Below are 25,197 nucleotides of genomic sequence, written 5' to 3' on the forward strand. Positions count from 1 at the left end.
TTTTTTTTTTTTTTTGCAAGAAACCCCATTCCCGGGATTTCCCCGGCTCGTCCCCACGTGTAAAGGGTGTGGGAAGGGAGGGGGGGAAGGAATGTGGCGGCTGTGAGCAAGGCCCCCGCCCCTCGGTTGCCCGGGAGACGCGTGTAACAATTGCTGGGCTCGCCTCGGGCTTGCAAAGGTGCGGGCGGGGGAGAGAGAAGAAGCCGCTGGATCCATCATCCGGCAGCAGCACAGTCCTTGCCTTGGGACATGCAGAAGAATCGGGGAAAAGAATAAAGGTGAGCCGAGTCGCGCCTAGCAGGCAGGACGCTTAGGAATAGAATAGAACAGAATAACCTTTCTTGGCCAAGAGTGATTGGACGTCCAAAGGAAATTCACTTTGGTGCAGATTCTGTCAATGTACACAAACCCTTTGCTTTATTCTATGACAATCACTAAGTGTTGCATCTTACGATTCTTGATGAATGTATTCTATTTTATTTTTCTTTATGACCACTGAGACCAAATTCCTTGTGTGTCCAATCACACTTGGCTAAGAAATAATTCTATTCCTATTCCTATTCCTATTCCTATTCTAATCTCCTCTACTCTATTCTATTCTATTCTTACTCTACTCTACTCTATTCTATTCTGTTCCTTATTCTATTTTATTCTACTCTACTCTATTCTATTCCTTATTCTACTCTATTCTATTCCTTATTCTATTTTATTCTACTCTATTCCTTATTCTACTCTACTCTATTCCTTATTCTATTTTAATCTATTCCTTATTCTACTCTATTCTATTTCTTATTCTATTTTATTCTACTCTATTCCTTATTCTAGTCTACTCTATTCCTTATTCTATTTTATTCTACTCTATTCCTTATTCTACTCTACTCTATTCTACTCTACTCTATTCTATTCCTTATTCTACTCTATTCTATTTCTTATTCTATTTTATTCTACTCTATTCCTTATTCTACTCTACTCTATTCCTTATTCTATTTTATTCTACTCTATTCCTTATTCTACTCTATTCTATTCTACTCTACTCTATTCTATTCCTTATTCTACTCTATTCTATTCCTTATTCTATTTTATTCTACTCTATTCCTTATTCTACTCTACTCTATTCCTTATTCTAATTTATTCTACTCTATTCCTTATTCTACTCTACTCTATTCCTTATTCTATTTTAATCTACTCTATTCCTTATTCTATTCTACTGTACTCTATTCTATTCTAAATCGTTTAACAACTGGCAAACAAAAAGGTTGAGGCAGTTAAAATAAGGCACTAAACTAAAAAACTGTTCCGCTTAGCAACAGAAATACTGTCCCCATTGCGGCCGTGAACCAAGGACTGGTACCCATAAGCTTGCTTGCTTGCTTATTTATTTATTTTGCTCGCTTGTTTGTTCACCCCCTGTCTTGTATCCCAACGATTCTGGGTGGCTTACAACCTTAAAAACATTGAAAAATGGTTTTAAAAAAAAAACATTAAAAAAACCTGCTTTCTTCTCCTTCCAGGAGGGGGAGAAAAATGAATGAAATCAAGGAAAGCCTTCGGAGCATTGAACAGACGTATAAAATCTTCCAACAGCAGCAATTCACTTTCATCGCTGCCCTGGAACACGTCCGAGAGAACGCCCACGATAAAATTAAACCCGTGTCCAGCATTGGGCAGGTAAGGGGTCCCCATGGGTGGAGCCGAAGGTGGTGGTGGTGAGGACTGTGGAAGGCGAGACGGGGAGAGGAGCAAGGTTTTGGACTCAACCTGTTGTGGCCCGCCGAGAGCCAGCAGAGCTGGCAGCAGAGTCGGACAGTGGGGAGGTTGGGGAGGAAGATGGGCCAGTCCTGGGGGCTGAGGAAAGCTCAGACGAGGGCTCTGCGTCGGAGGTAGAGAGGGAGCTAGACAGCAGTGAGGCAGAGGAACAGCTGGAGCCTGTTCCCAGTGTGCGCGTGCGCAGAGCTGCCAGAAGACAAGAACAACTAAGAAAGCAGGGTCGACTTGGGAATAAAGCCACACCTTGGCGGTGATTGGCCCCTCCCAGAGGAAACGAAAGAGGAATGAATGAGGAGGGGGCTTTTGCAGGAAACGATTTGTTCCTTCGGTTGTTTCAAGAGTGGAAAGTTCTGTTTGTGACTATAAGAGACTCTGTGCCAAGTTTTGCCTTGCCCTGCATTTGGAAACTTAGTTATCTGGCAGCTCTCCAAGCGAGATAAGGTTCGTGTAGATAAACATTCCTCTGAAAGACTGTTTGCTGAGCCTTGCAGACTGTGAATGAAAGGAATTCACAAGTCGTGTCAATAGAAGAGGTTTTGCAGGGACCAAGACTCTGCTTCATGCTTTTTAAGGAAGCCTGGCTCAGAACAAAAGCATCTCAGGGCAGGACAAGAAATAATGGGTGGAAACCGACCTAGAAGTAAGGAGAAATTTCTTGATAGTGAGAAGAATTCATCCATGGACTAACTTGCCTCCAGAAGTTGTGGGTGCTCCATGAATGGAAGTTTTCAAGAAGAGACTGGCCAGCCATTTGTCCAGAATGGTATAAGGTCTCCTACTTGAGCAGGGGGTTGGACTAGAAGACCTCCAAGGTCCCTCCCAACTCTGTTATTCTGTTACCTTAAACTAGGAAGACATGAAGATATCTCCAGATCTGGCCATTTTTCTTTGCCGTTTGATTGTTTTGGCCTAATTAATTTTTTTAAAAAAAATCTCTTTTCCTTGACTTGCTGAAAACTTGCTGTCTCTGTCTCTCTGTCTCTCTCTCTGTGTCTCTCTCTGTCTCACACTCTCTATCTCTCGCTCTCTGTCTCTCTGTCTCTGTCTGTGTGTGTGTGTCTCTCTCTTTGTCTCTCTCTCTCTGCCTCTCTGTCTGTGTGTGTGTGTGTCTCTGTCTGTCTCTCTCTGTGTGTGTCTCTCTGTCTCTCTCTCTCTGTCTCTGTCTCTCTCTCTCTCTGTCTCTCTGTCGCTCTCTGTCTCTGTGTCTCTGTCTCTCTCTCTGTCTCTCTGTCTCTCTGTCTCTCTGTCTCTGTCTCTGTGTCTCTCTCTGCCTGTCTCTCTCTTTGTGTGTCTGTCTCTCTGTCTCTCTCTGTGTCTCTCTGTCTCTCTGTGTGTCTCTCTCTGTCTCTCTCTGTGTCTCTCTGTGTCTCTCTCTGTCTCTCTCTCTGTGTCTCTGTGTGTGTGTCTCTGTCTCTCTCTTTCTCTGTCTGTCTCTGTGTCTCTGTGTCTCTCTGTGTGTGTGTGTCTCTGTCTCTGTCTCTCTGTCTTTTTGTCTCTCTGTCTCTGTCTCTCTGTGTGCGTCTCTCTCTCTTTGTCTCTGTCTCTCTGTCTCTCTCTCTCTGTCTCTCTTTGTCCCCCTCTCTCTGGGTTTCTCTGTCTCTCTCTATCTGTCTGTCTCTCTCTCTGTCTCTCTGTCTTTTTGTCTCTCTCTGTGTCTCTCTGTCTCTGTCTCTCTGTGTGCGTCTCTCTCTCTTTGTCTCTGTCTCTCTGTCTCTCTCTCTGTCTCTCTTTGTCCCCCTCTCTCTGGGTTTCTCTGTCTCTCTCTATCTGTCTGTCTCTCTCTCTGTCTCTGTGTCTCTCTCTGTCTCTGTCTCTTTCTCTCTCTCCAAAACTGAAATGGAGAACATGGCAGTGTCCCTCTTGCCCCGCAGCGCATTCCCACGGTGTAGCGAAAGCATTTGAAAGCGCCTATTAAAAGTAATGGCTCTGTCGCTGATGGGCCATGATGGATGGAGAAATGTCTGTTAAAGCAACATGATGAATGGAGGCGGATGGAATTATTTTTATTTCCCAGACTGTGGGGACTCAAGACAACTTTTAAGTCAATCAGAATTGGAGGGAGGGAGGAAATGAAAGAAGGAAGGAAGGAAGGGAAAAAAAGGAGGAAGAGCAAATGAAGATGATGAAGGAGGAAAAGACACCTTACAAGCATTATCTTTGAAGTAATTATTTAAAAAGAAGAAAAAAATGAAGGGATGTCTCATTGAGTCAACCTCCTCTACCTACTGTAGGTATGGGATAGGCTATCACTCAGTCATCTCTCTGTTATCAATACGTTCACCCATCCACTTCCTATCTTTCTATCATCTCTATTTTTCTACCTATCTATCTAATCTCTCTCTCCCCCTATCACTATCATGTATCTATCATCTCTCTGATCATCTGTCTCATAACTATCCATTTCATCTATCCATGTCTTCTATCTCTCCATCCATCCATCCATCTCCTGTCTATTTATCATCCATCCATCTCCTCTGTCTGTCTATCATCCATCCATCTCCTCTCATCTGTCTCTATCATCCATCCATCCATTCATCCATCCCATAAGTTTTGAGTCCTGGATCCTTGGGGAAAAGTAGCCGAGTTGAAAAAGAGGCATGAAATAATAATCACGGTGGCTGAATTCATCGTGACCAAGGCTTAACTACCAGGGCACCCATTGGATTGAGCTGTGGGGGGTGGGGGTGGGGTAGGCCCACGTCACCTTCTCCCACCTGTCTTGCAAGGAAGCCCAAACCATGGAGGTGTGTCTACCAGCACAACCACAATCCAGAGAGAGAGAGAAAGAGAGAGAGAGACAGAGACAGAGAAACAGAGAGAGACAGAGAGAGACAGAAAGACAGAGAGAAAGAGAGAGACACAGAGATAGAGACAGAGAGAAAGACAGAGAGAGAGAGACAGAGAGAGACAGAGAAAGACAGAGACAGAGAAACAGAGAGACAGAGAGAAAGACAGAGAGAGAGAAACAGAGAGAGACAGAGAGAGAAAGATAGAGACAGAGAGAGACAGAGAAACAGAGAGACAGAGAGAAAGATAGACAGAGAGAGAGAAACAGAGAGAGAAAGACAGACAAAGACAGACAGAGAGAGAAAGACACACAGAGAGAAAGAGACAGAGAAAGACAGAGAGAGAGAAAGAGAGAAAGATAGACAGAGACAGAGAAAGACAGAGACAGAGAGAAAAAAAACATACAAAGACAGAGAGAGAGAGAGAAACAGAGAAAGACACACAGAGATAGAAACAGAGAAAGACACAGAGAAAGACAGACAGAGAGAGAAAGACACACGGAGAGAGATTTTATTTTGATCTGCTGCATTCCCCCATCAGGGCTGTGAGGCAGGAGGAAGAATTTGAAATCTGGTGGGGCCACTTAAAAAGGAAGTTGTCTTCCCTCGCTCTCTCTCTCTCTTTCCTGCTGAGTTGGTCACCCCGGGATCCAATTAAGCTCGACAACGACCAGGAGCAGCTCAGGGCCAGGAGCCATCCTGCCTGCTAACAGCTGACCTGAGACCCATCCAGCAGCCAACTGAGGATTGCGCTATTCAACACAACAGCCGGACGGCCTCGGATTGGAGTTGGCAACCTCTGCACCCCATTATCTTCCCCTCAAACTTTCTCTCCTCCTAACTTTTCAGGGAAGGAGGGAGGAAACAATGGGATGGCAGGGACCGAAACGCGCTGGATAATGACTTGGGCGCCGGACGGTTTCGGTTGTTGTTTTGCGTAAAAGTTGTGTGGTTTTTCCCGCAGCTCCTCTCTCCGCTCCGAAGGGGCAAAGCGCAAACAGCACACTTAGTGTAGCCCCCCCCCTTAATAGAAGCGAGGTTAAGTGTGCTTTGGGTTGTATACCGGATTGTGACACTTGTGTAAACAGGGTCCGGAAATGCAAGAGGTCCTCGACCTACGACCACAGTCGAGCCCGGAATTTTGGTCGCTAAGTGAAACATTTGAGCGATCTTACGACCTTTCCTGCTGCAACCATTAAGTGAATTGAGTGCAGTGGTTCAGTTAGTAACACGGTCATTAAGTGAATCTGGCCCCATTGGCTGACGAGTGTGGCCAAAAAGATTTGCTTATTCCCCCCCCACCCCTTCGTTGTTGTTTTTTTCCATCGCTAAACAAATGGTCGTACGTTGAGGACTGCCTCTATCATGTAGCTTTGACCAGGATGGTATGAGGTCTCCTGCCTTGAGCAGGGGGCGGGGTTGGACTAGAAGACCTCTGAGATCCCTTCCAGCCTTAGGATTCTTTGTTCTAAGAGCCGTCTTCCATGAATCGCGGGGTAGTCTCTCCTGCTCGAGCGAGGGGGGGATGGTCTAAGTGATCTCCGAGGCCCCATCCAGCTCTGTTATTCCATCTTTCCGTCTTTCTTTTCAAGTGGGCCGCCTATAAGTAGGTCCTTGACTTACGACCACAAACTGAGCTAGGAATTTATGTGGCGGAGTGAGAAATGTGCTAAGGGGGGTTTTGACCCGTTCGGTGACTTTTTCTTGCCGGCGTTTGTTAAGCGAATCGTTGCAGTTGGGAAGTTGGTCACACGGTTGTTAAGCGAAACCAGGCTTTCCCCCTCCCCCATTGACTTTGCTGGTGGTGGCCCCGCGTGAGACTGTCGAGGACTGGCCTGCATTCTCCCCCGTCCTCGCTCTGCTCGTCCCAACAGGTGCAAACGTACATGGACCACTATTGCAACAACACGACTGACAAGCGTATCCTGATGATGTTTCTGAACATCTGCTGTGAGCTGCACAAGCTTTGCCAACGGCTGGAGTGCCTGCATCCTGGAAACAGCACCACCAACGCCATCTTGGAGAAATGCAAGACCTACGTCAGCCACAGCAATGATCTCAGTGGCCTCCGGGCTAAGTAAGTTTCTAGTCCAGTGTGAGCCAAAGCTTTTCGGCACCGTGTGCCGGGATGGGAGGGCGTGTGCATGCCGGAAAACAGAAGAGCAGGTGGCTGGCATGCATGCACTTGCCGGAAACCTTTTTTTTTCTTCTCTATAATTTCTCTTCCTCCCAATTCCTCCTCCTTCTCTTCCTCCTTTCCTTCTCCCTGTAATTCCCTAGTATTTTTTCCTTCTCTATTTCTCATCCTCCCAATTCCTTCTCTTTCCCCCTTCTCCCAATAATTCCTCCTCCGTATTTTTTCCTTCTCTATAATTTCTCATCTGCCCAATAACTTCTCCTTCTCTTCCTCCTTTCCTTCTCCCCATAATCCCTTCTCCTCCATATTTTTTCCTTCTCTATTTTTCATCCTCCCAATTCCTTCTCCTCCTCTTCCCCTTCCCCCTATATTTCCCCCTTCTTCTCCGTATTTGTTCCTTCTCTATAATTTCTCATCTGCCCAATAACTTCTCCTCTTCCTCCTTTCCTTCTCCCTATAATCCCTTCTCCATATTTTTCCTTCTCTATTTTTCATCCTCCCAATTCCTTCTCCTCCTCTTTCCCTTCTCCCTATATTTCCCCCTTCTCCGTATTTGTTCCTTCTCTATAATTTCTCATCCTCCCAATTTCTTCTCTTCCTCTTCCCCCTTTCCCCCTTCTCCCTATCATCCCTTCTCCTCATATTTTTTCCTTCTCTATTTTTCACCCTCCCAATTCCTTCTCCTCCTCTTCCCCTCCATGTAATTCCCCCTTCTTCTCCATATTTGTTCCTTCTCTATAATTTCTCGTCCTTCCAATTCCTTCTCCTCCTCTTCCTCCTTTCCCCCTTCTCCCTATCATCTCCTCTCCTCCGGATTTTTTCCTTCTCTATTTCTCAACCTCCCAATTCCTTCTCCCACTCTTCCCCTTCTCCTCTTCCCCTCCCTATAATTCCCCCTTCTCCGTATTTGTTCCTTCTCTATAATTTCTCTTCCTCCCAATTTCTCCTCCTCCTCTTCCTCCTTTCCCCTATCATCCCTTCTCATATTTTTTCCTTCTCTATTTTTCACCCTCCCAATTCCTTCTCCTCTTCCCCTTCTCCTCTTCCCTACTCCTCTTCCCCTTCTCCATATAATTCCCCCTTCTTCTACGTATGTTCCTTCTCTATAATTTCTCATCCTCCCAATTCCTTCTCCTCCTCTTCCTCCTTTCCCCCCTTTTCCCTATCATCCGTTCTCCTCCGTATAATTCTTTTTCCTTCTCCTTTTCTATATAATTTCCCTCCTCCTCCTCCTCTTCAGATATCCTCACGACGTGGTGAACCATCTCAGCTGCGACGAAGCCCGGAACCATTACGGGGGCGTGGTCAGCCTCATCCCCATCGTCCTGGACTGCATGAAGGAGTGGGTGGCTCACACGGAGAAGCTTCCCCGGAACATGCTGCAGAGCGTGAGTGCCCGCAAAGCTGCCATCCTCCAGCAGATAAACTTGCCAACTCGGACCAAGAAGGGCTTTGACCTCTCAGGGCGGCCTACATTTGTCACCGAAGCTTGCCAGACTAAGCTTAGCTTGCTGGATAAGGCTCAGAAGCGGGAGAATAGGCGGGCGGCTAAAATAAAACAGATGGGTGGCCTAGGGCGAGCCATTCGAAAATTCCTCGACGGTCCCTGGAAACCGCCTGGTAAAAATGCTTTTTGAAACCCCCCCACCAAACCCAGCCAGATATAGGAGGGGGCAGGAGAACGGCACGACCCATACACTCACACGGTGTCTAGAAATTAAAATTAGTCTCCCTGGAACTGCTTCAGCGATGGCCTTTTCTGAGAACGGTGCAGAAAAGGGAGACCATGCTCGGTTGTTCTCAATCTAGCCATGGGCCTTCACAGGGAAGATCATTTTCCGCTCGTTGCCCCTGTGCCCCGGTTGTAGATCCAGGTAGATTCAGATCCCAAGATGATCTACCAAAACCCTACTCCAATTTGCAATATTTTTTTTTCCTGGTATAAAACCTCCCCAAGTCAGGAGTCCAAGCACGGAATCGCCACTTCAGCTTTGAATGTTGAGATTGCGTTGGCCAATGGTTGGGGTCAACGGAGGCTTCTGACTTAGGTTGGGCAGTTAGGAAGACCCGTTCCCATGGATGGCTCCGTTTCGGGGTGGGATCAGAAACCAGGTTTTCACCCGCCTGTGAAAAAAACCTGTTGGTTTTTTTTTGTGGCCAGATTCGGTTCAGATTCTCGGTTGACTTGATGGAATCCCATTGAGTCAACCACAGTTCCTCGAGGGCCACATCAAGTCAACTTTGTTGACTGCTGAAGCCTGTCCGTACCTGGCCAAAATTGATCAGGCCGCCTTCGATCATGCAATCCGATTGGATCATTCGGTTCCAAGGGGAGCTAGATCAAATTCTATATTCTGGTTAAATCTCCCACCTTATTCCTGATTAAAACCATGAGCAGCCCTAGAGATCCAGTGGCCAACCTCCGTTGGCTTTCCAAACCTAATCTCAGAGCAGAAGTACTTAAAATCAAGTCTTTTGGCGATCGGGGGAAAGAAAAAAACACCTGCAGATTGTGAGATCCAACCTGAGTCGGTCACCGGGATATTTGATCTCCCAATTCTGCTTTTTTGGGTCTGATTGTGGTTTTTTTTTTTTGTTTTGTTTTCTCTTCTCCCACCTTCTTACAGGCTACCTAAACTACCTCTGCCCATTTTTTTTTGCTTCCAACCCGAAGACGCTTCTGAATAAAGCCATTTCCCATGCATTTAATGCTCTTTGCTAAAATGTTCACCAAACGTGGCTTCAGGGCCAGTAGATAAATCACTGTAGGGATACACACACACACACAGCCCCCAATTTTGCCTTGGTTGTGAGAGGCTAAAACCACGAACTAACCACATGTGGGTGGGTTTATTGGAGTGATGGTGTGGTTTGGTCAGCCGAAAGCTCGGAGCAGTTTGGAAAAAAAAACCTGCTTTTCCTTATAAATGTAGTCCTTGACTTACAACCAGAATGAAAATCCTTCTTGTTCAACCAGTAAGGATGGGTGCATTTTCTAGTCTTTCTCCCCAAAATGTTAGCATTGCTCCCTCAGAGCATTCGGGATGGTTTTTATTAATTTCCGGCATCTTCTAAATCAGAAAACGCCGGTAGTCCTTTGACTTTTAACGACCACAATCAAGCCTGTAATTTCTGCTGCTAAAGCAGACGGTTGTGACATTGTGCCTCATTTTACGACCCCTCTGGCCATGGGAGGTTGCAAAAGGGGGGAGGGAGGGGAAAACGGGTAACCCGAGGACAACACAACCGTCATAAGTCTGAATTTTCATGTTTGATGCTGCAAACAGTGGCGAAGACCAGTTGTTAAGTTTTTTTTTCAGTGTCCTCGCAACGGCCACTAAACAAAACGGTTGTAACTCGAGAACTACCTGTATGGTAAAGGTTTTTAAAATACTCTTTTTTAAAAAAAAAATGTTTCCCTTTTCTACTGAGACCTTAAAAAGCCGAACCGCGCCGATGATGGTCGAGGTTTTTTTTCTCTCTCTCTTCAGTCTGGAAAATAAAATGAATAATTGAGCTCTTTCAACCCACACCTCCTCCAGGCTCCTGCAGCGTAAAATGTTTATTATTTATGGTGGTGTTTATAGAACTACCCCGGCTATCCGGCACAGCACAAGAAAGCAAGGATGGCAATTTATTTTTCTCTTTTTGTATCTTGCTGGCTTTCTCTTCTCCTCCGTAATGCATATTTAATCAGTTTGATCCAGGTGAGAAAGCCGCTTTGAATATTAAACTAGTGTGGAGACTTTCCCCCCCCCTTTTCCCCCCCCCAAAAAAAAGAAGGTATGTCAAGATTTCTTCAGCTGCCTGTAAACAATTCCTACACTTTTTAGGCGAGAAAGCCCAGGTATTAAATGGGATTTTTTTTAAAAAAACGTCCCTGTTTTTAAGGTTTGCAAACCAAGAGATGGTTGGCATCAAGTTTTAATCTTTCTAAAGGTTTTTTGAGAGATGTGGTGGTTCAGCGGCGAAGACGCTGAGCTTGTCGATCAGAAAGGTGGGCTGTTTGGCGGTTCGAATCCCTAGCGGCGCGTAACAGAGGGAGTTCCCGTGACTTGTCCCAGCTCCTGCCAACTGAAAAGTTCGAAAGCACGTTAAAAAATGCAAGTAGAAAAATAGGCACCACCTTTGGTGGGAAGGGAACAGCTTTCTGTGCGCCTTCGCCGTTGAGTCATGCCGGCCACATGACCACGGAGACGTCTTCGGACAGCGCTGGCTCTCTGGCTTTGAAATGGGGATGAGCACCGCCCACTAGAGTCGGGAACGACTAGCACACACGTGCGACGGTAACCTTTAGCTTTACCTAAAGGCCAGTTTTAAGGGGGCAAGTTTCACCTTCTTAACAAAGTGAAATTAGAGTCTTGTAGAACAGTTTCAAATTATTATTTTCCGCTAGAAAAACAAACACACATCGAATCTGTTAAAAAGTTTTTTTTTTAAAAAAAGAAAAAGGAGTTCCGGGAGTGTTTGATCAAGAGACAAAGTTTGAGGGATGGAAAATTGGGTCAAAGTGAATCCCCCCCCACACACTTTTAATCATAAAAATGGCTCTGTGTGTGTGTGTTTCAGCATAACTCTGGAACGCCTGGAGAAATTTCAACCAAACTTGGTACACAGATGACTTACTCTCTGGAGAAAAATGCTGTGGGGGTAAAACATCCCTAACTCCCCTAGGGGAGGGGTGTTCTGTTAAAATACAGCCTGTTGTGCCTGTAAATGGCTTCTACTGTACTGCCTGTAAATGGCTTCTACTGTGCAGCGCAGTGGAGTTGCTGTGGTAATGGCTTCACAGTACTCCACAAGGGGGGAAATCCAACATTAGAAATTATGTTTGGTCCCGACATTTCCCCCCTATAAATAAATAAATCAATACCAGGGGAACGCTGGGTTATGGACTAGTCTTTCGTAAAAGCCCAGCTCAAGTTTGAAAAATTCTGATTTAGCATCCCATTCCTGTGTTGTGAGTCAGGCCCAAAAAATGTGTTTTTTCAGAGGCCCCAAAAATGTGTTTTTTCAGCCCTTGGAATCTCTAGATCCTACCGGAGGCACATGTTACGGAGAAAGAATGGATCCAGGATTATTTGTTGATCTTTCTTTCAGAATCACACTTCTTCCTGCTTCTGGTCAGCCAAAAAAAAAACATTGCTGGGCTACTTTTCCTTTTAGGGTGGTCCTTGACTTATGACCCCACTGGGGGTCAGAGCTTCCATTGCTGAGCAAAACTCGTGACCAATTTCATGAGGTATTTTTTTGGGGTGGGGGGGTGGGAGGAGGATTGCCACGGATGTTAAGTGAATCTCCTGGTTGTTTTAATTAATCCACATTGCCCCATTCCCTTTGCTTGTTCGAAGCTGGGAAGGTCACAAAACGAAGACCCCGGCCCACCGCAAACCGTCACAAATACACGAAGCTTGCCACGCATCCAAATTGGGATCACGGGGTTGTGGGGATGGGATGCAAACAGTTGTGTGAATAACATCATGTTTCCCAGCGCTACGGTAATTGAAGATGGACAGCCATAAATGGAGGATGGCCTCTAATGCAGAAGTGTCATTCTGAACTGGATTAAGCAGAAGCACAACAGAACAAGAGTTGGAAGGGGCCTTGGAGGTCTTCTAGTCCAACCCCCTGATCAGGCAGGAAACCCTACACCACTTTAGACAAATGGCTATCCGGCATCTTCTTAAAAACTTCCAGTGTTGGAGCATTCACAACTTCTGGAGGCAAGTTGTTCCACTGATTTGTTCTGTCAGTTTCTCCTCAGTTCTAGGTTGCTTCTCTCCTTGATTAGTTTCCACCCATTGCTTCTTGTCCTGCCCTCAGGTGCCTTGGAGGATAGCTTGACTCCCTCTTCTTTGGGGCAGCCCCTCAAACACTGGAACGCTTTCATTACGTCACCCGGAGTCCTCCTTTTCATCAAACTGGACATAAGCCAGTTCCTACAACTGTTCTTTATAAGTTTTAGTCTTTCAGACACCAATTGCGAAATTACATTTCTCTGGAGCCGCATGTGGCTCTTTCGGCCCTCTGCTGCGGCTCCCCGTCGCTGGTCGGCTCCACAATTGATAGAGCTTTCCTTTAGGACAGGTAGAGGAAAAAGGACGCCGTGCTAGGCGGAGACTCTATGCTGGGGGGGAACCGGACTTCTGGTTGTCTCCAGAATTGAATGGGGAGGCTTCCGGTTAGGACCTTTGTGGCTCTTTGAGTGTTTAAGGCTCCGACCCCTGCTCGAGATACCCACCCGGAACAAGTTTCTCCCCGGGAAATTTGAAGCCGCGGAAAAAATATTTCTTTTCCCTCTCTCCATTCGGTGTATAACCCCAGGCCTGCTGAAGTTTTGGGTTTTGTGACCGTTTTGTGATGGATCTTGTGAACCAGAACACAGAATGAAGAATCCTAAGGCTGTGGAAGGGACCTCAGAGGTCTTCTAGTCCAGCCCCCCCCCCCCCAAGGCAGCAGACCTTATACCATTCTGGTCCAAAGGGTTTGATTCTCTTATTATTATTATTTTTGGAAGTCCTTTTCCTAAGAGTCTTTTCCCACTGACAGTCTGGAATGACTAGCCCAGTGATGGCGAACCTTTTTGGCACCGAGTGCCCAAACCAAAACATGCGTGCATGCGCGCACCAGAATGCCGAAAACCCAAAGACCAGCTGGCCATTGCACACATGCCTGTTTTTGGGGCCATTTTCAGGCCAGTTTTCAGCTGTTTTCAGGGCCAAAAACAGTAGGAAAATGCCCCAAAAGACAACCTGAAAATGACCCCAAATCTGGCCTGAAAATGGTTGGGAAACCGCCCAAAAAACAGTAGGAAAACCGCCCCCAAAACAGCCTGAAACAGCCCCAAAACGGCTGGAAAATGGCCCACAAAATGGTAGGAAAACTGCTCCAAAACTGGCCTGAAAACGTCCCAAAAATGGTTGGAAAACAGCCAAAAAATGGTAGGAAAACGTCCCAAAAACGGTTGGAAAAACAGTTGGAAAACAGCCCCAAAACTGGCCTGAAAACATCCCAAAAACGGTTGGAAAACAGCCAAAAAATGGTAGGAAAATGTCCCAAAAACGGTTGGAAAACAGCCCCAAAACTGGCCTGAAAACATCCCAAAACCGGTTGGAAAACAGCCAAAAAAATGGTAGGAAAATGTCCCAAAAACGGTTGGAAAACGGTAGGAAAACAGCCCCAAAACTGGCCTGAAAACGTCCCAAAAACAATCGGAAAACGGGCCAAAAAACTGATAGGAAGATAACACAAAAAATGGCCTGAAAACAGCCCCCAAACTGGCCTCAAAACGCCCAAAAAATGGTTGGACCCCCCCCCCAAAAAAACAGTCAGAAAACTGCCCAGACAACAGCCTGCTTTTTTGGCAGGTTTTTTGCACCGTTTTCACCCGATGGCTTCCAAGTAGTAGATTTATTCTGAAGGGGAGGAGTGGGAGGAAAAGAAAGACCTCTCGACCCCTAAGGTGAATGAAAAACAATATATATATTTTTAATTTGTTCACAGTTAAACACAAGCAACCGCCTTGATGTATTAGAACATTCTAGTCAGCCAAACACCCTCGGTTCAGTTTTGCTTGTGAAATGTCTTTGCGTTTCGTTCTTTTTCTTTTTTTTTCGATTGTACCATTTCGTAGCATCACTTCATCATCGCTGTGGCATTGTTTTTTTTAACCCTCTCCTCCCTTTTTAAGAAGAACAAAAAAGTCATTTTTTTAAAAAAAAATCATGCTTACAAAGAGAGGGAAGGCAGGAAAATGTTTGCTTTTTATACACAGCTTGGTTTTTTTTTTCTTTTTTTTTCTCTCTCTTTTTTTTAAAGATTTAAGTAAAAGCGATCAGAGATTTTTTTTCTTGAAGAAAAGGAGAGGGGGGGGGGAAGGCAAGGATTATTTTCAGCTTCACTAACGGGAACCTTTCTCCCCCTCCCTTCCCAAAATGGCAAGAAAGAGAGAGGGAAAAAAATACTTTCCCCACCCCCCCAAAAAAACCAAATACTTCCATTATGTACTCTACATCCATGATTCAAAGGAGGAGGAGGAGGAGGAGGATTTGTGCCATCTTTGTTGTAGCCTGGCTGGGAACAATCCCACCCAAATTCATCGCGGATTTGCCATTTGCGCAAAACCAACCAAACCAAGGAATCGGTCCTACCCACGAGGGGGGAGAAAAGATGGGATTATTTTGATCCCTTTTCAATCAAGATTGGGACGGTCGGCATGGGGGAAGAAAAAAAAAAAAACAGAGCAAGCTTCCTTCCTGAAGATATTTCCAAATCCGGATAGCTAAACGGAGAAATAAGGTTGGGTGCCCTTGAGGGGGTGGGTGGGTGGGTGGAAAGAGCCCTCTCCCCCAAAGGGATAAGGAAGTTAGAAAGTCAGCCTTTATCAGTGACTTGGATGGGATCTGAAAATCCATCGATGCCCCAGAGTGAGAGGGTGTAAATCAGGGGTCTCCAACTTCCAGAATTCCTCAGCATGGCTGGCTGGGGAATTTGGGGAGTTGAAATCTACAAGCCTTCAGGTGGGAAAGGACCCTGACAAAATGTTCACAAAAGAGGGGGGCTATTCCAGTTCGAACACCCGCGGAATAAAGAGGTTGGGGGGAAGCGATTTGGTTGGGCTGGGAAAAGGTTGGGGATCGGCTCTGCAGAACCCAAAGGACTGCAGTTGATATGCCAAGGACCGGCTTTAAATCCATTTGAAGGGAGTAGAAGAGGGGGAATAAACTCATTCTCTTCCTTCGGGGCGGGGGTCTCCAAACCTGGCCGTTTTTTAAAAGCTTGTGGACCTCTTCAACTTCCAGAATGGCTGGCTGGGGAGTTGTTAAGTCCAGAAGTCTTAATAGTGGCCAAATTTGAAGGAGCCCTGCTGTAGGGAATGGGGAGGGCTTCAACCACAGACATCAGCATTCCCCCCCCGCTAAAACAGCGACCACTTATAACCCTCCGAGCTCATACTTGGGACAAGACTACAGCCCCCATCAGCCACATGCCTTCAGCCCATCCATACGTCAGATAGAAACAAGGCAGTTCACCATTTTCCCCTGACACTCAGCCAAACATCGCCCTTGTTCCATCCCATTGCACGCTTGCCGTGATTTCCCCCCCCCCCCTCCGCTCAAAAAAGCAGCGATTTAAACTCGCCGTCTGCTTAGGGTCCAAAAAGAGAAAAAAAAAGGTTTGGTTTAAGAAATGTACGAAGGACCACTGGAGGAAAAGGGAGGTGTGGCGATTTGGGGGGAGCGGGGAGTGGGGGAACCTTAGCAGCTTTCTCGGACGAAACAGAGCTCCCCCAGGGCTGGTTTTGTGCCCGAAAAGGGGTAGAAAATATTCAGAAGCGGAAGAGGCGGAGAAGATGCCCTTGTGTGGTTTTTAAGAATCAAGGTGTTCCCTCCCGCCAAAGTGAAGGACGTCCTCGTGAAAGAGACACAAGGCAAACGGGGAAAGTGGGGGGGACATTTAAGCCTTTGAAGCGCCATCTTAGTCTCCAAGAACCACAAGGCTGGCTTGCCAAGGATCTCCTTCTGAAGGTTTTGAGGATGGGGGCGGTGGGGGAAATGGTCACAGGTCTCATCCATGCGCACACCCAGTCCCCAACGGAAAGTTCAAATCCGGAGAAAACCAGAAGGTCTTCAGACCGACGGGTTTTGGCGTTCCAGCCTTGGCTGGTGGCCAGCCAGAGATGATAAGCCTCTTGTAAGAAACTGGGTTATATATAAAAAAGGAAGGAGAAACCTCATTTTGGGTTCAGGTGGAACACAAAACCAGCGAAGGAGATGCTTCTCGCTTTGAGGAGACGCGGGGAAAGGGGAGCACAGGACGGGAGGTGGGGAGAGAGCTGATTCCCCCTCCCCTTGTGGTTTCCGCCATAAATTTCCACCTGCTGCTGTTATAAAACACTCAACCATCATGGGAAGGATGCCTCCTCCTTCCGTTTTCATTTAACAAAACTCAAGTCGGGGGGGTCATTACCAGCTTATCCGACTAGAGAGAAACACGCACACAGCTAAAGAGAATAAAAGTATCGAAAGAAATAATGCTTCGAGAATTGTGTGGGGACTCTGGCGGGGCGGCTTCCCCCCACCCCCCAAAAAATCCTATCCACAGGGGGAGATAAGCCGATTTTTTGGGGAGGGAGGGGGAGGTGGTTGTTTTAAAAGGGAAGGCGATCGGAATCCTAAAGGTAGGATTTGAAATATCGGAGCAAAGTCCAGCGTGCTCACGAGGATATTGGAGGGTTCTTTTATTTTTTTAAAAAAAGAAAATTACTTTGGGGGGAGAACCGTCACCTGCGAAAGGGGGTGGGGGGCAAGATGGCTACCAACCCTGATTAAGGACTGGTGGGGGTGGGGAGTGGGGGGGGCACAGTCCTTCAGAGCAAGCACGCAAACATTCCCCTACCCCCTTTCCCGATCCGCCCGCTAACCTATTGCACAAAAATTCGTTCGGTGGGTGGCAAAAGGGAGTCGAACACCTTCAGCCGTCACCACCCCAAGTGAAGGAAGAAGTAAGGGGGGGGGGGGAAGAAGGGAGAAAACGCATGAAAAGAGGGCAGAGAGCTCCTTTCCAGATCTGGCATCCGCCCGGATATTCGCTCAGCCAAGTTCCAACCCGCCCCGAACGAAACAAAACCAGGTCCCCGTTCCCGTGACGGGAATCCCACGGGCCTAGAACGAAAACGGGAAAGCTTTGGAGTTAAAACCACATGCGCCCCTGCGTGCCTCTCCCTCTCCCGGAGGCTGAGATTATGAGAAAAGTTAACACTGATTTTCCTTTTTCTTTTTCCCGTCCCCCGCCGCTCTCTCTCTCTCTCTCTCTCCCGGTTTAGCTGTGACCGTGATGGGATTCGTTGTAGTCCATTATATGCAGCGATTCGACGCTGCTTTCTTGATTTCGGGGAGAGGGCGTGGGTTCCGCGGGACCCGGAGAAGGGGGTAGGGAGCCCCCTCCGGTTTCTAGGCCGGGGGGCCCTTTGCACAATTCAGTCTTCAGCGTGCCGCACAGGCTCTGAATGGCCGCCTGGTCATTGTCGCACTGGCTCTCGCTCTTGTTGCGGAAGAGTTCGCGCGCTTTCATGCCCAGGAAGCTCTCCGAACTCGGGAAGGAACCCACAGTCAGTCGGCTGCGGCTGGAAGGCGGCTCCTGGTGTGCAGAGGCCTCCCAGCAGCTGTTGAATTGTCCGCCTCGTTCGCCAACGGTCTTTTCCGGACTGGATCCACTGCTGTTGCCTTTACTGCTGCTGCTGCTGCTGCTGGTGGTGGTGCTATTGTGAGCCTGGGAGCCGGCAAAACTGGTCTCTCCATTTCTGTCCAGCATTTCATCGCCACATCCGGCAATCGGGTGACACAGACCTTCATTGACCGAGGGCCTGTGGGGAAGGAGAAGCAGTGGGGTGAGGAGGGCGCAGTGGTTAGAATGCAGTATTGCAGGATAAACTCTGCCCTCTGCAAGAGTTCGATCCTGACCGGCTCCAGGTTGACTCAGCCTCCCATCCTTCCGAGGTGGGTAAAATGAGGACCCAGATTGTTTTTGGGGGGGGGGGGGGGCAAGAGGCTGACTCTGCAAACCGCTTAGAGAGGGCTGTAAAAGTACTGTGAAGCGGCCTATAAGTGCTATTGCCCTCCCTCCCTCCCTTTTCTCTCTCCATTCCTTCTTTCCTTCCGCCCTCCCTCCCTCAGCCTTCCAGTCCTTCCGAGGTGCGTAAAATGAGGACCCAGATTGTTTGGGGGGCAAGAAGCTGACTCTGTAAACTGCTTAGAGAGGGCTGTGAAGTGGTATATAAGTGCTATTACTTTTCCTTCCTTCTTTCCTCCCTCCATGCCTTCTTTTTCTCCCTCCCTCCCTTCTTTCCTTTCTCCCTCCCTCAGCCTTCCATCCTTCCGAGGTGGGTAAAATAAGGACCCAGATTGTTGGGGGCAAGAGGCTGATTGTGTTAACCGCTTAGAGAGGGCTGTAAAAGCACCGTGAAGCTGTATATAAGTGCTATTGCTCTTCCTTCCTTCCTTTTTTCCCTCCCTCCCTTCTTTCCTTCTTCCCTCCCTCAGCCTTCCATCCTTCCGAGATGGGTAAAATAAGGACCCAGATTGTTGGGGGCAAGAGGCTGACTGTGTTAGCCGCTTAGAGAGGGCTGTAAAAGCACCGTGAAGCTGTATATAAGTGCTATTGCTCTTCCTTCCTTCCTTTTTTCCCTCCCTCCCTTCTTTCCTTCTTCCCTCCCTCAGCCTTCCATCCTTCCGAGATGGGTAAAATAAGGACCCAGATTGTTGGGGGCAAGAGGCTGACTGTGTAAGCCGCTTAGAGAGGGCTGTAAAAGCACCGTGAAGCTGTATATAAGTGCTATTGCTCTTCCTTCCTTCCTCCTTCCTTTTCTCCCTCCCTCCCTTATTTCCTTCCTCCCATCTTTCTTTCTTCCCTTCCTTCATCCCTTCCTCAGCCTTCCATCCTTCCGAGCTTACGCCTCTTGCCCCAAGAGTGTAGTATTCCAGGCAAACTCTGCCCACAGAGCCAGCAACAGCAATAAACACTTATATACCGCTTCACAGTGCTTTTACAGCCTCCTCTAAGCGATTTTCAGCCTTTCACCCCCATCAATCGAGCTCCTCATTTGACCCACCTCGGAAGGGCGGAAGGCTGAGTGAACCATGAGCCTGGTGAGATTCGATCTGCCAAACTGCAGGCAGCCGGCAGGCAGCCGAAGTAGCCTGCAGTACTGCACTCTGGCCATTGCGCCCCCGTGGCAGTTCGATCCTGACCAGGCTCAAGATTGACTCAGCCTTCCATCCTTCCACGGTCGGTCAAACGAGGACCCAGATTGTCGAGGGGAAGAGGCTGATGTCTATAAATTGCCTGTAAATTTGTCTAGCAAATTTTGTCCTGTTTTAACAAAAGCTTACCTTTCTTCGGCCATTTCTGCCGTTTCCATTTTGTCCTCCTGTTTCTTCTGCAACCGGTCGCTATCCAGGCAACTGTACAGGCGTAATATCTCCAGTTCAAAAGTCCGCGTGATTTGTTTCTGCACTCTGTGCTGGTGTTCGACCGCCTGCAGCTGGTCCCTGCAACGGACAAGAAGACGCCATGAACCGAACCGAAGGGGGTGGAACACTTTACCTGGCCAGGTGTGAATAGACGCACAAGGAATTTGACTCCGGTGTGGAAGATCTCACGCTATAGCAGGGGTGTCAAACACAAGGCCCGAGGGCCAGATGTGGTCGGATCTGACCCGCGGGGCCATCCTGGAAAATGTAAGAGGCCAGGCCACATCACTTCCACCTGGTCTATGTTGTGGCCCGCCAGTGGAACTGACAGTGAATTCGGCCAGTGAGGAGGTTGGGGAGGAAGATGGGCCAGTCCTGGAGTCTGGGGAAGGCTCTGAGGAGGGATCTGCGTCGGAGGCAGAGAAGGGGCCAGGGCCATCTGACAGTTATCAGCTGCCTCCAGAGTCAGACATCAGTGAGGCAGAAGAACAGCTGGAGCCTGTTCACAGTGTGCACATGCGCAGAGCTGCCAGAGGAAGGGAACAGCTAAAGAACAGGGGGCGACTTGGGAGTAAGGCCACAGGGGGACGATGAATGGACCCCACAGTCCTCCTCCTTTTTCTTCCTCCTTGCAATCCCCCCTCCCTTCTAGCACTGATGATGTTACGTAGTTGGGCCACAAAACGCCTGGAACCAAAACCACTAAGCTCAGAGAGCGCCAAGCACCCCACACTCCCTTCCTCTCTACTATCCCCATTCACCTTCTAGCACTGATGGTGTTACCTAGTTGGGTAAAGAAATGGCTGCAGGAAAACCACCAAGCTCAGAGAGCACCAAGCACCCCACACTCCTCTTCCTTCCTCTCCACTACCCCATTCACCTTCTAGCACTGATGGTGTTACCTAGTTGGGTAATGAAATGGCTGCAGGAAAACCACCAAGCTCAGAGAGCACCAAGCACCCCACACTCCTCTTCCTTCCTCTCCACTACCCCATTCACCTTCTAGCACTGATGGTGTTACCTAGTTGGGTAATGAAATGGCTGCAGGAAAACCACTAAGGTCAGAGAGCGCCAAGCGCCCCACACTCCTCTTCCTTCCTCTCTACTATCCCCATTCATCTTCTAGCACTGATGGTGTTACCTAGTTGGGTAATGAGACACCTTCAGGAAGAACCACCAAGCTCAGAGAGCACCAAAGGCCCCACACTCCTCTTCCTTCCTCTCTACATCCCCATTCACCTTCTAGCACTGATGGTGTTACCTAGCTGGGTAATGAGACATCTTCAGGAAGAACCACCAAGCTCAGAGAGCACCAAGGGCCCCAGGGGCCTAACACTTTCTAAGCTTAGCTCAGGGCTCCCTGCAGAGCGAAGCAAAAGAGGACAACCATCAAGGCAACCTGGCTTGGGCTTTGACGTCCTCCAAGTACTTCTTCTGCTCCAGGAACAGGTGATCCTTCTTGGTCAGCTGGGATTCCAGTTCCGCAATCCGGTTCTGAGAGGCTTCCACTTGCTGACTCTGGAGGAGGAGGCAGGATTTGGCTCTCTCCAGCTCCTTCCGGAAGGCCGTCTGCATGTTCTCCACTTCCTGGAGAGGAAGAGGAGGAAAAGGAGAGAGAAACTCAGCATCGGGAGGGACCTCCCAAGGGAAGGAGAACAGTAGCTGGGTCCAAAAGACAGAACAGGTTGGAAGGGACCTGGGAGGTCGTAGTCGAACTCTTTTTAAGCAGGAGGTTGTTGGGTTTCTGGCGCGCTGGAGCACACAAAGACCAACTGGCCAGTGCACATGCGTGTGTTAGAAACCCAAAGACTAGGTAGCCAGCGCATGCATGTTTCCAGTGCTCGGTGCCAAAAGTGTTTGCCATCACTATCCTATAGTGTTCTGGATAATTGGCTGTCCAGAAGAGGGAGGAGGGGGAGGAGGAGGAGGTGGTGGTTTTGAAGAAGAAGACGACAGATATGAGAAAGAGGAAGGAGGAGGAGGAGGAGGAAGAGGAGTAGAAGAAGGAGAAGGTGAAGAAGACGACGATAGATATGAGAAAGAGGGAGGAGGAGGAGGAGGAGGAGAAGTAGAAGTAGAAGAAAGAGGAGAAGGAGGAGGTGTTGAAGAAGACAACAGATATGAGAAAGAGGAAGGAGGAGGATGAGAAGTAGAAGAAAGAGGAGAAGGAGGGGGTGTTGAAGAAGACGACAGATATGAGAGAGAGGAAGGAGGAAGAGGAGGAGGAGGAGGAGGAGGAGGAGAAGGAGAAGAAGAAGAAGCTCAAATGCTCAAGGAGTTTAGAATTCCAACAGGCACATAACACCACGGATTTAACAATTGCCGATAAGACAAGACAAAAAAAAAGTATGAATAGTGGATGTGGCCTGGAGACAGAAAAAAGAACTGGAGAAAATAGAATAGAATAACAGAGTTGGAAGGGACCTTGGAGGTCTTCTAGTCCAACCCCCTGCACAGGCAGGAAACCCTACACCACTTCAGACAAATGGTTGTCCAACATCTTCTTAAAGACTTCCAGTGTTGGAGCATTCACAACTTCTGGAGGCAACTTCTGTTCCACTGATTAATTGTTCCAACTGTCAGGAAATGCATCCTTAGCTCTTAGCTTCTCTCCTTGATTAGTTTCCACCCATTGCTTCTTGTCCTGCTCTCAGATGCTTTGGAGAATAGCTTGACCCCCTCTTCTCTAGGATAGCCCTTCAAATATTGGAAGACGGCTAACATGCCCCCCCCCCAAGTCCTTCTTTTGCTCAGACCAGACAAACCCAATTCCTGCCACTGTTCTTCGTACATTCCAGCCTCCAGCCCTCCCTTATCCTCTTTCCCTCTCTTCTCTGCACTCTTTCTTAAGAGTCTCTGCGTCTTTTTTGTGTTTTTGCCTAAGAGATGGTGAACTTGAGCTTGGCCCAAGGCACGAGAGAATGGCTGGATTTGACACCGGAGGGGGAGGGGAGCAAAAGGAAAGCAAGCAAGACGTGTGGCAGCTCGGTAACCAAAGTCAAAGAAAGTAACCTTCGTGGTGTCGGCATGCTTGTTCTGAAGCTGCTCCAGGTAGAGCTCGTTCACTTCTCCGAGCACCAGCAGTTGCCTGTTCAAGAATTCCATCTGCTGTTGGACGGACTCGCTGTTGGAAAGCTGGATGGAGGAGAAAATATTGAGAGGCATCTTTCTGAAGCCGTTCCACTGATTGGTCAGGAAATTCCTCCTTAGCTCTAGGCTGCTTCTCTCTCTGATAAGCTTCCATCCGTCTCTTCTTGCCCTGCCTTCAGGTGCTTTGGAGAATAACCTGACCCCCTGTTCTGACCCAGGCGTCCCCAAAAAGCAGGAGGCAGAGCCCTGGTCCCCACAAAACCCCTTTTATTAAACGAATGTGAATTCCTCTCATTCCCATTCAGCCAAGGCCTGGCAAAGTCTTTCAAAGGAGTATTTATAACTACAGACCTTATCTAACTTTGGAAAGCCGCCATGTGAAATATTTTCCAAATGTGGTGCTGTGCAAGGAAAGGCTGGGCAGAGAGTCTCTGAAATTCATGGACAGATCTTCACACTCCTGAAACGAATCTAACGACTGAAGGAACGAACTGCTTCCTGCAAAAGCCCCCTCCCCTTTCGCTCCTCTTTTATGTCCTATGGGAGGGGCCAATCACCTCCCAGGTGTGGCTTTACTCTTAAGCCGACCCTACTTTCTTAGTTGTTTTTGTCTTCGGGCAGCTCTGTGCATGCGCACACTGGGAACAGGCTCCAGCTGTTCTTCTGCCTCACTGCTGTCTAGCTCTGTAGGCACCTGATCACTGCCAGACGGCCTCGGCCCCCCCTCTGCCTCCGACACAGATCCCTCATCCGAGCCTTCCCCAGACTCCAGGACTGTCCCATGCTCCTCCCCAACCTCCTCACTATCCGACTCTGCTGCCACTGGCGGGCCACACCTACCTCCTGCTCTCTGGGGCAGCCACTGACACCGCTATCATGTGTCGGCGTTGCCCCACAGTCCTTCTCTTTGCATGGGTCAGGTGCAAAGAGAAAAAATGACCTTGGCTTTCCAGAAAGAATGTTGTTATGGCTACCTATTGACTTAGCCAATTCCAGCAACCGGTCTTTATAGGTTTTAGCCTCCAGCCTGCCTGCTAATCATCTTTGTGGCTCTTCTTTGAGCTCTTTATAGAGTCTCGGCATCTTTTTTTTATATCGTGGCAGCCAAACCTGGATGTAATATCCCGAGGGTGGCCTTACCGAGGCATACAACCTGGTGCATGGGTTATTATTTGTTTTGTGTGTTTTCAAGGGTGTGCAGAGAGTAATTAGCCACCCTCTCCTCCCCCCCCGCCAATGGGAATTACGCTGCCTTGAGCTCCTGAGCGGAAAAAGCAGAAAAGCAGAAACCAGCCCGGGCTCTCTTACCTTTTGTGAAACTTGGCTCAGCAGCAGTGCTGTGTGGCACACCTTGTTGTTGGATTTTTTCAGCTCGGACCGCAAATCCCGGATGACGTTGGAGCAGTCTTCCAGTTTGGTCTAGTCAAGCCATAAAAACATCCATTCGTCCAGTTTATGCAAGGATACTAATCATAATTGAATCGTCTATAAAGCTAAAGGTTCCCCTCACACATCTGTGCTAGTCGTTCCCGACTCTAGGGGGCAGTGCTCATCTCCGTTTCAAAGCCGAAGAGCCAGCGCTGTCCAAAGACGTCTCCGAGGGTCATGCGGCCGGCATGACTCAACACCCGAAGGCGCACGGAAGGCTGTTTCCTTCCCACCAAATGCAATCTACTTGCATTTTTTACCTGCTTTCGAACTGCTAGGTTGGCAGAGGCTGGGACAAGTCACGGGAGCTCCCTCCGTTATGCGACGCTAGGGATTCGAACCGCCGACCTTTCTGATCGACAAGCTCAGCGTCTTAGCCACTGAGCCACCATGTCTATATCCAGCCTTTATTATTTTTAGAATAAAGTTCAAGAAGGCAAATGCACACTCTACTCTTTCGTCCTATTTTGCCCCCATTAAAAAAAACAACCCTGTGAGGTGACTTGGGTTGAGAGCGACTGGCCCGAAGTCAGCCAGGCAGCTTTCATGCCTAAGGTGGGACTAGAATTCTCAGTCTCCTGGAGATTGCCTCAGTCAGCTTTCAGGCCTAAGGCAGAACTAGAACTCACCTTTTCCTGGCGATTGGCCCAAAGACACCCACAGCTGTTTTTCCTAAGGAGGGACTTGAACTCGCGATTTCTTGCTTTCTGGCTTGGGGGCCTAAGCACTAGACCAAACTGGGATGAATCTAATGGGGTGAATCTGTTTCAGATTTGGGTTAATGTCAGGGTTCCAAAAAGCATCCAAAATTAAATCAGAGTCCAAGGCAAAGTATTCCTCAAAGTTCCAATTTATGAAGAGAGCCATGTTGGCACATCTGGGAAAACCCGAATCTGAAAGCTTCCTGGTTTCCTCCACCCAGGTGAAAATTCAAGATTTTGCCCCCACACCCACAAGCCCATCACATGGTCCAATCTCCCACTGCCATGCTGGCAGTTCCAGCCATCCAATTCTGGTC

At 48.1% G+C, this 25,197-nt stretch overlaps 2 protein-coding genes across 3 annotated transcripts in view; one reads left to right on the forward strand and one right to left on the reverse strand.

The window, feature by feature from the left end:
• Positions 1-34: 34 nt before the first annotated feature.
• SPACA9 (sperm acrosome associated 9) lies at positions 35-9,394 on the forward strand. Of its 2 annotated transcripts, XM_087704672.1 has the most exons (5): positions 50-278; positions 1,512-1,668; positions 6,428-6,630; positions 7,931-8,078; positions 9,318-9,394. In XM_087704672.1, the coding sequence occupies exons 2-5, from the start codon at positions 1,525-1,527 to the stop codon at positions 9,324-9,326; spliced, it is 504 nt and encodes a 167-aa protein (XP_087560798.1). In that variant the 5' UTR covers positions 50-278; positions 1,512-1,524; the 3' UTR covers positions 9,327-9,394. The 2 variants fall into 2 exon arrangements, with proteins under 2 accessions (XP_087560797.1, XP_087560798.1); XM_087704671.1 differs by having other exon boundaries at positions 35-278; positions 7,931-9,394.
• A 4,759-nt stretch (positions 9,395-14,153) lies between these two features.
• Positions 14,154-25,197, reverse strand: part of TSC1 (TSC complex subunit 1) — a 41,632-nt gene continuing 30,588 nt past the window's right edge. The window contains 5 exon segments of the mRNA XM_087704673.1: positions 14,154-18,055; positions 19,581-19,739; positions 21,061-21,248; positions 22,674-22,796; positions 24,060-24,170. Coding sequence (XP_087560799.1) covers positions 17,512-18,055; positions 19,581-19,739; positions 21,061-21,248; positions 22,674-22,796; positions 24,060-24,170 — 1,125 coding nt within the window. The 3' untranslated portion in view covers positions 14,154-17,511.

This window comes from Thamnophis sirtalis, unplaced genomic scaffold, assembly GCF_051295495.1.
Source record: "Thamnophis sirtalis isolate CommonGarterSnake01/CBP01778 unplaced genomic scaffold, rThaSir2_p1.2 scaffold_2, whole genome shotgun sequence".
Lineage (NCBI taxonomy): Eukaryota > Metazoa > Chordata > Lepidosauria > Squamata > Natricidae > Thamnophis > Thamnophis sirtalis.

Coding starts and splice junctions, on each gene's coding strand:
- SPACA9 (XM_087704671.1), top strand. CDS start 1,525: ATGAATGAAATCAAGGAAAGCCTTCGGAGCATTGAACAGACGTATAAA. Junction 1,669..6,427: donor CCGTGTCCAGCATTGGGCAG/GTAAGGGGTCCC, acceptor TCGTCCCAACAG/GTGCAAACGTACATGGACCA. Junction 6,631..7,930: donor CTCAGTGGCCTCCGGGCTAA/GTAAGTTTCTAG, acceptor CCTCCTCTTCAG/ATATCCTCACGACGTGGTGA.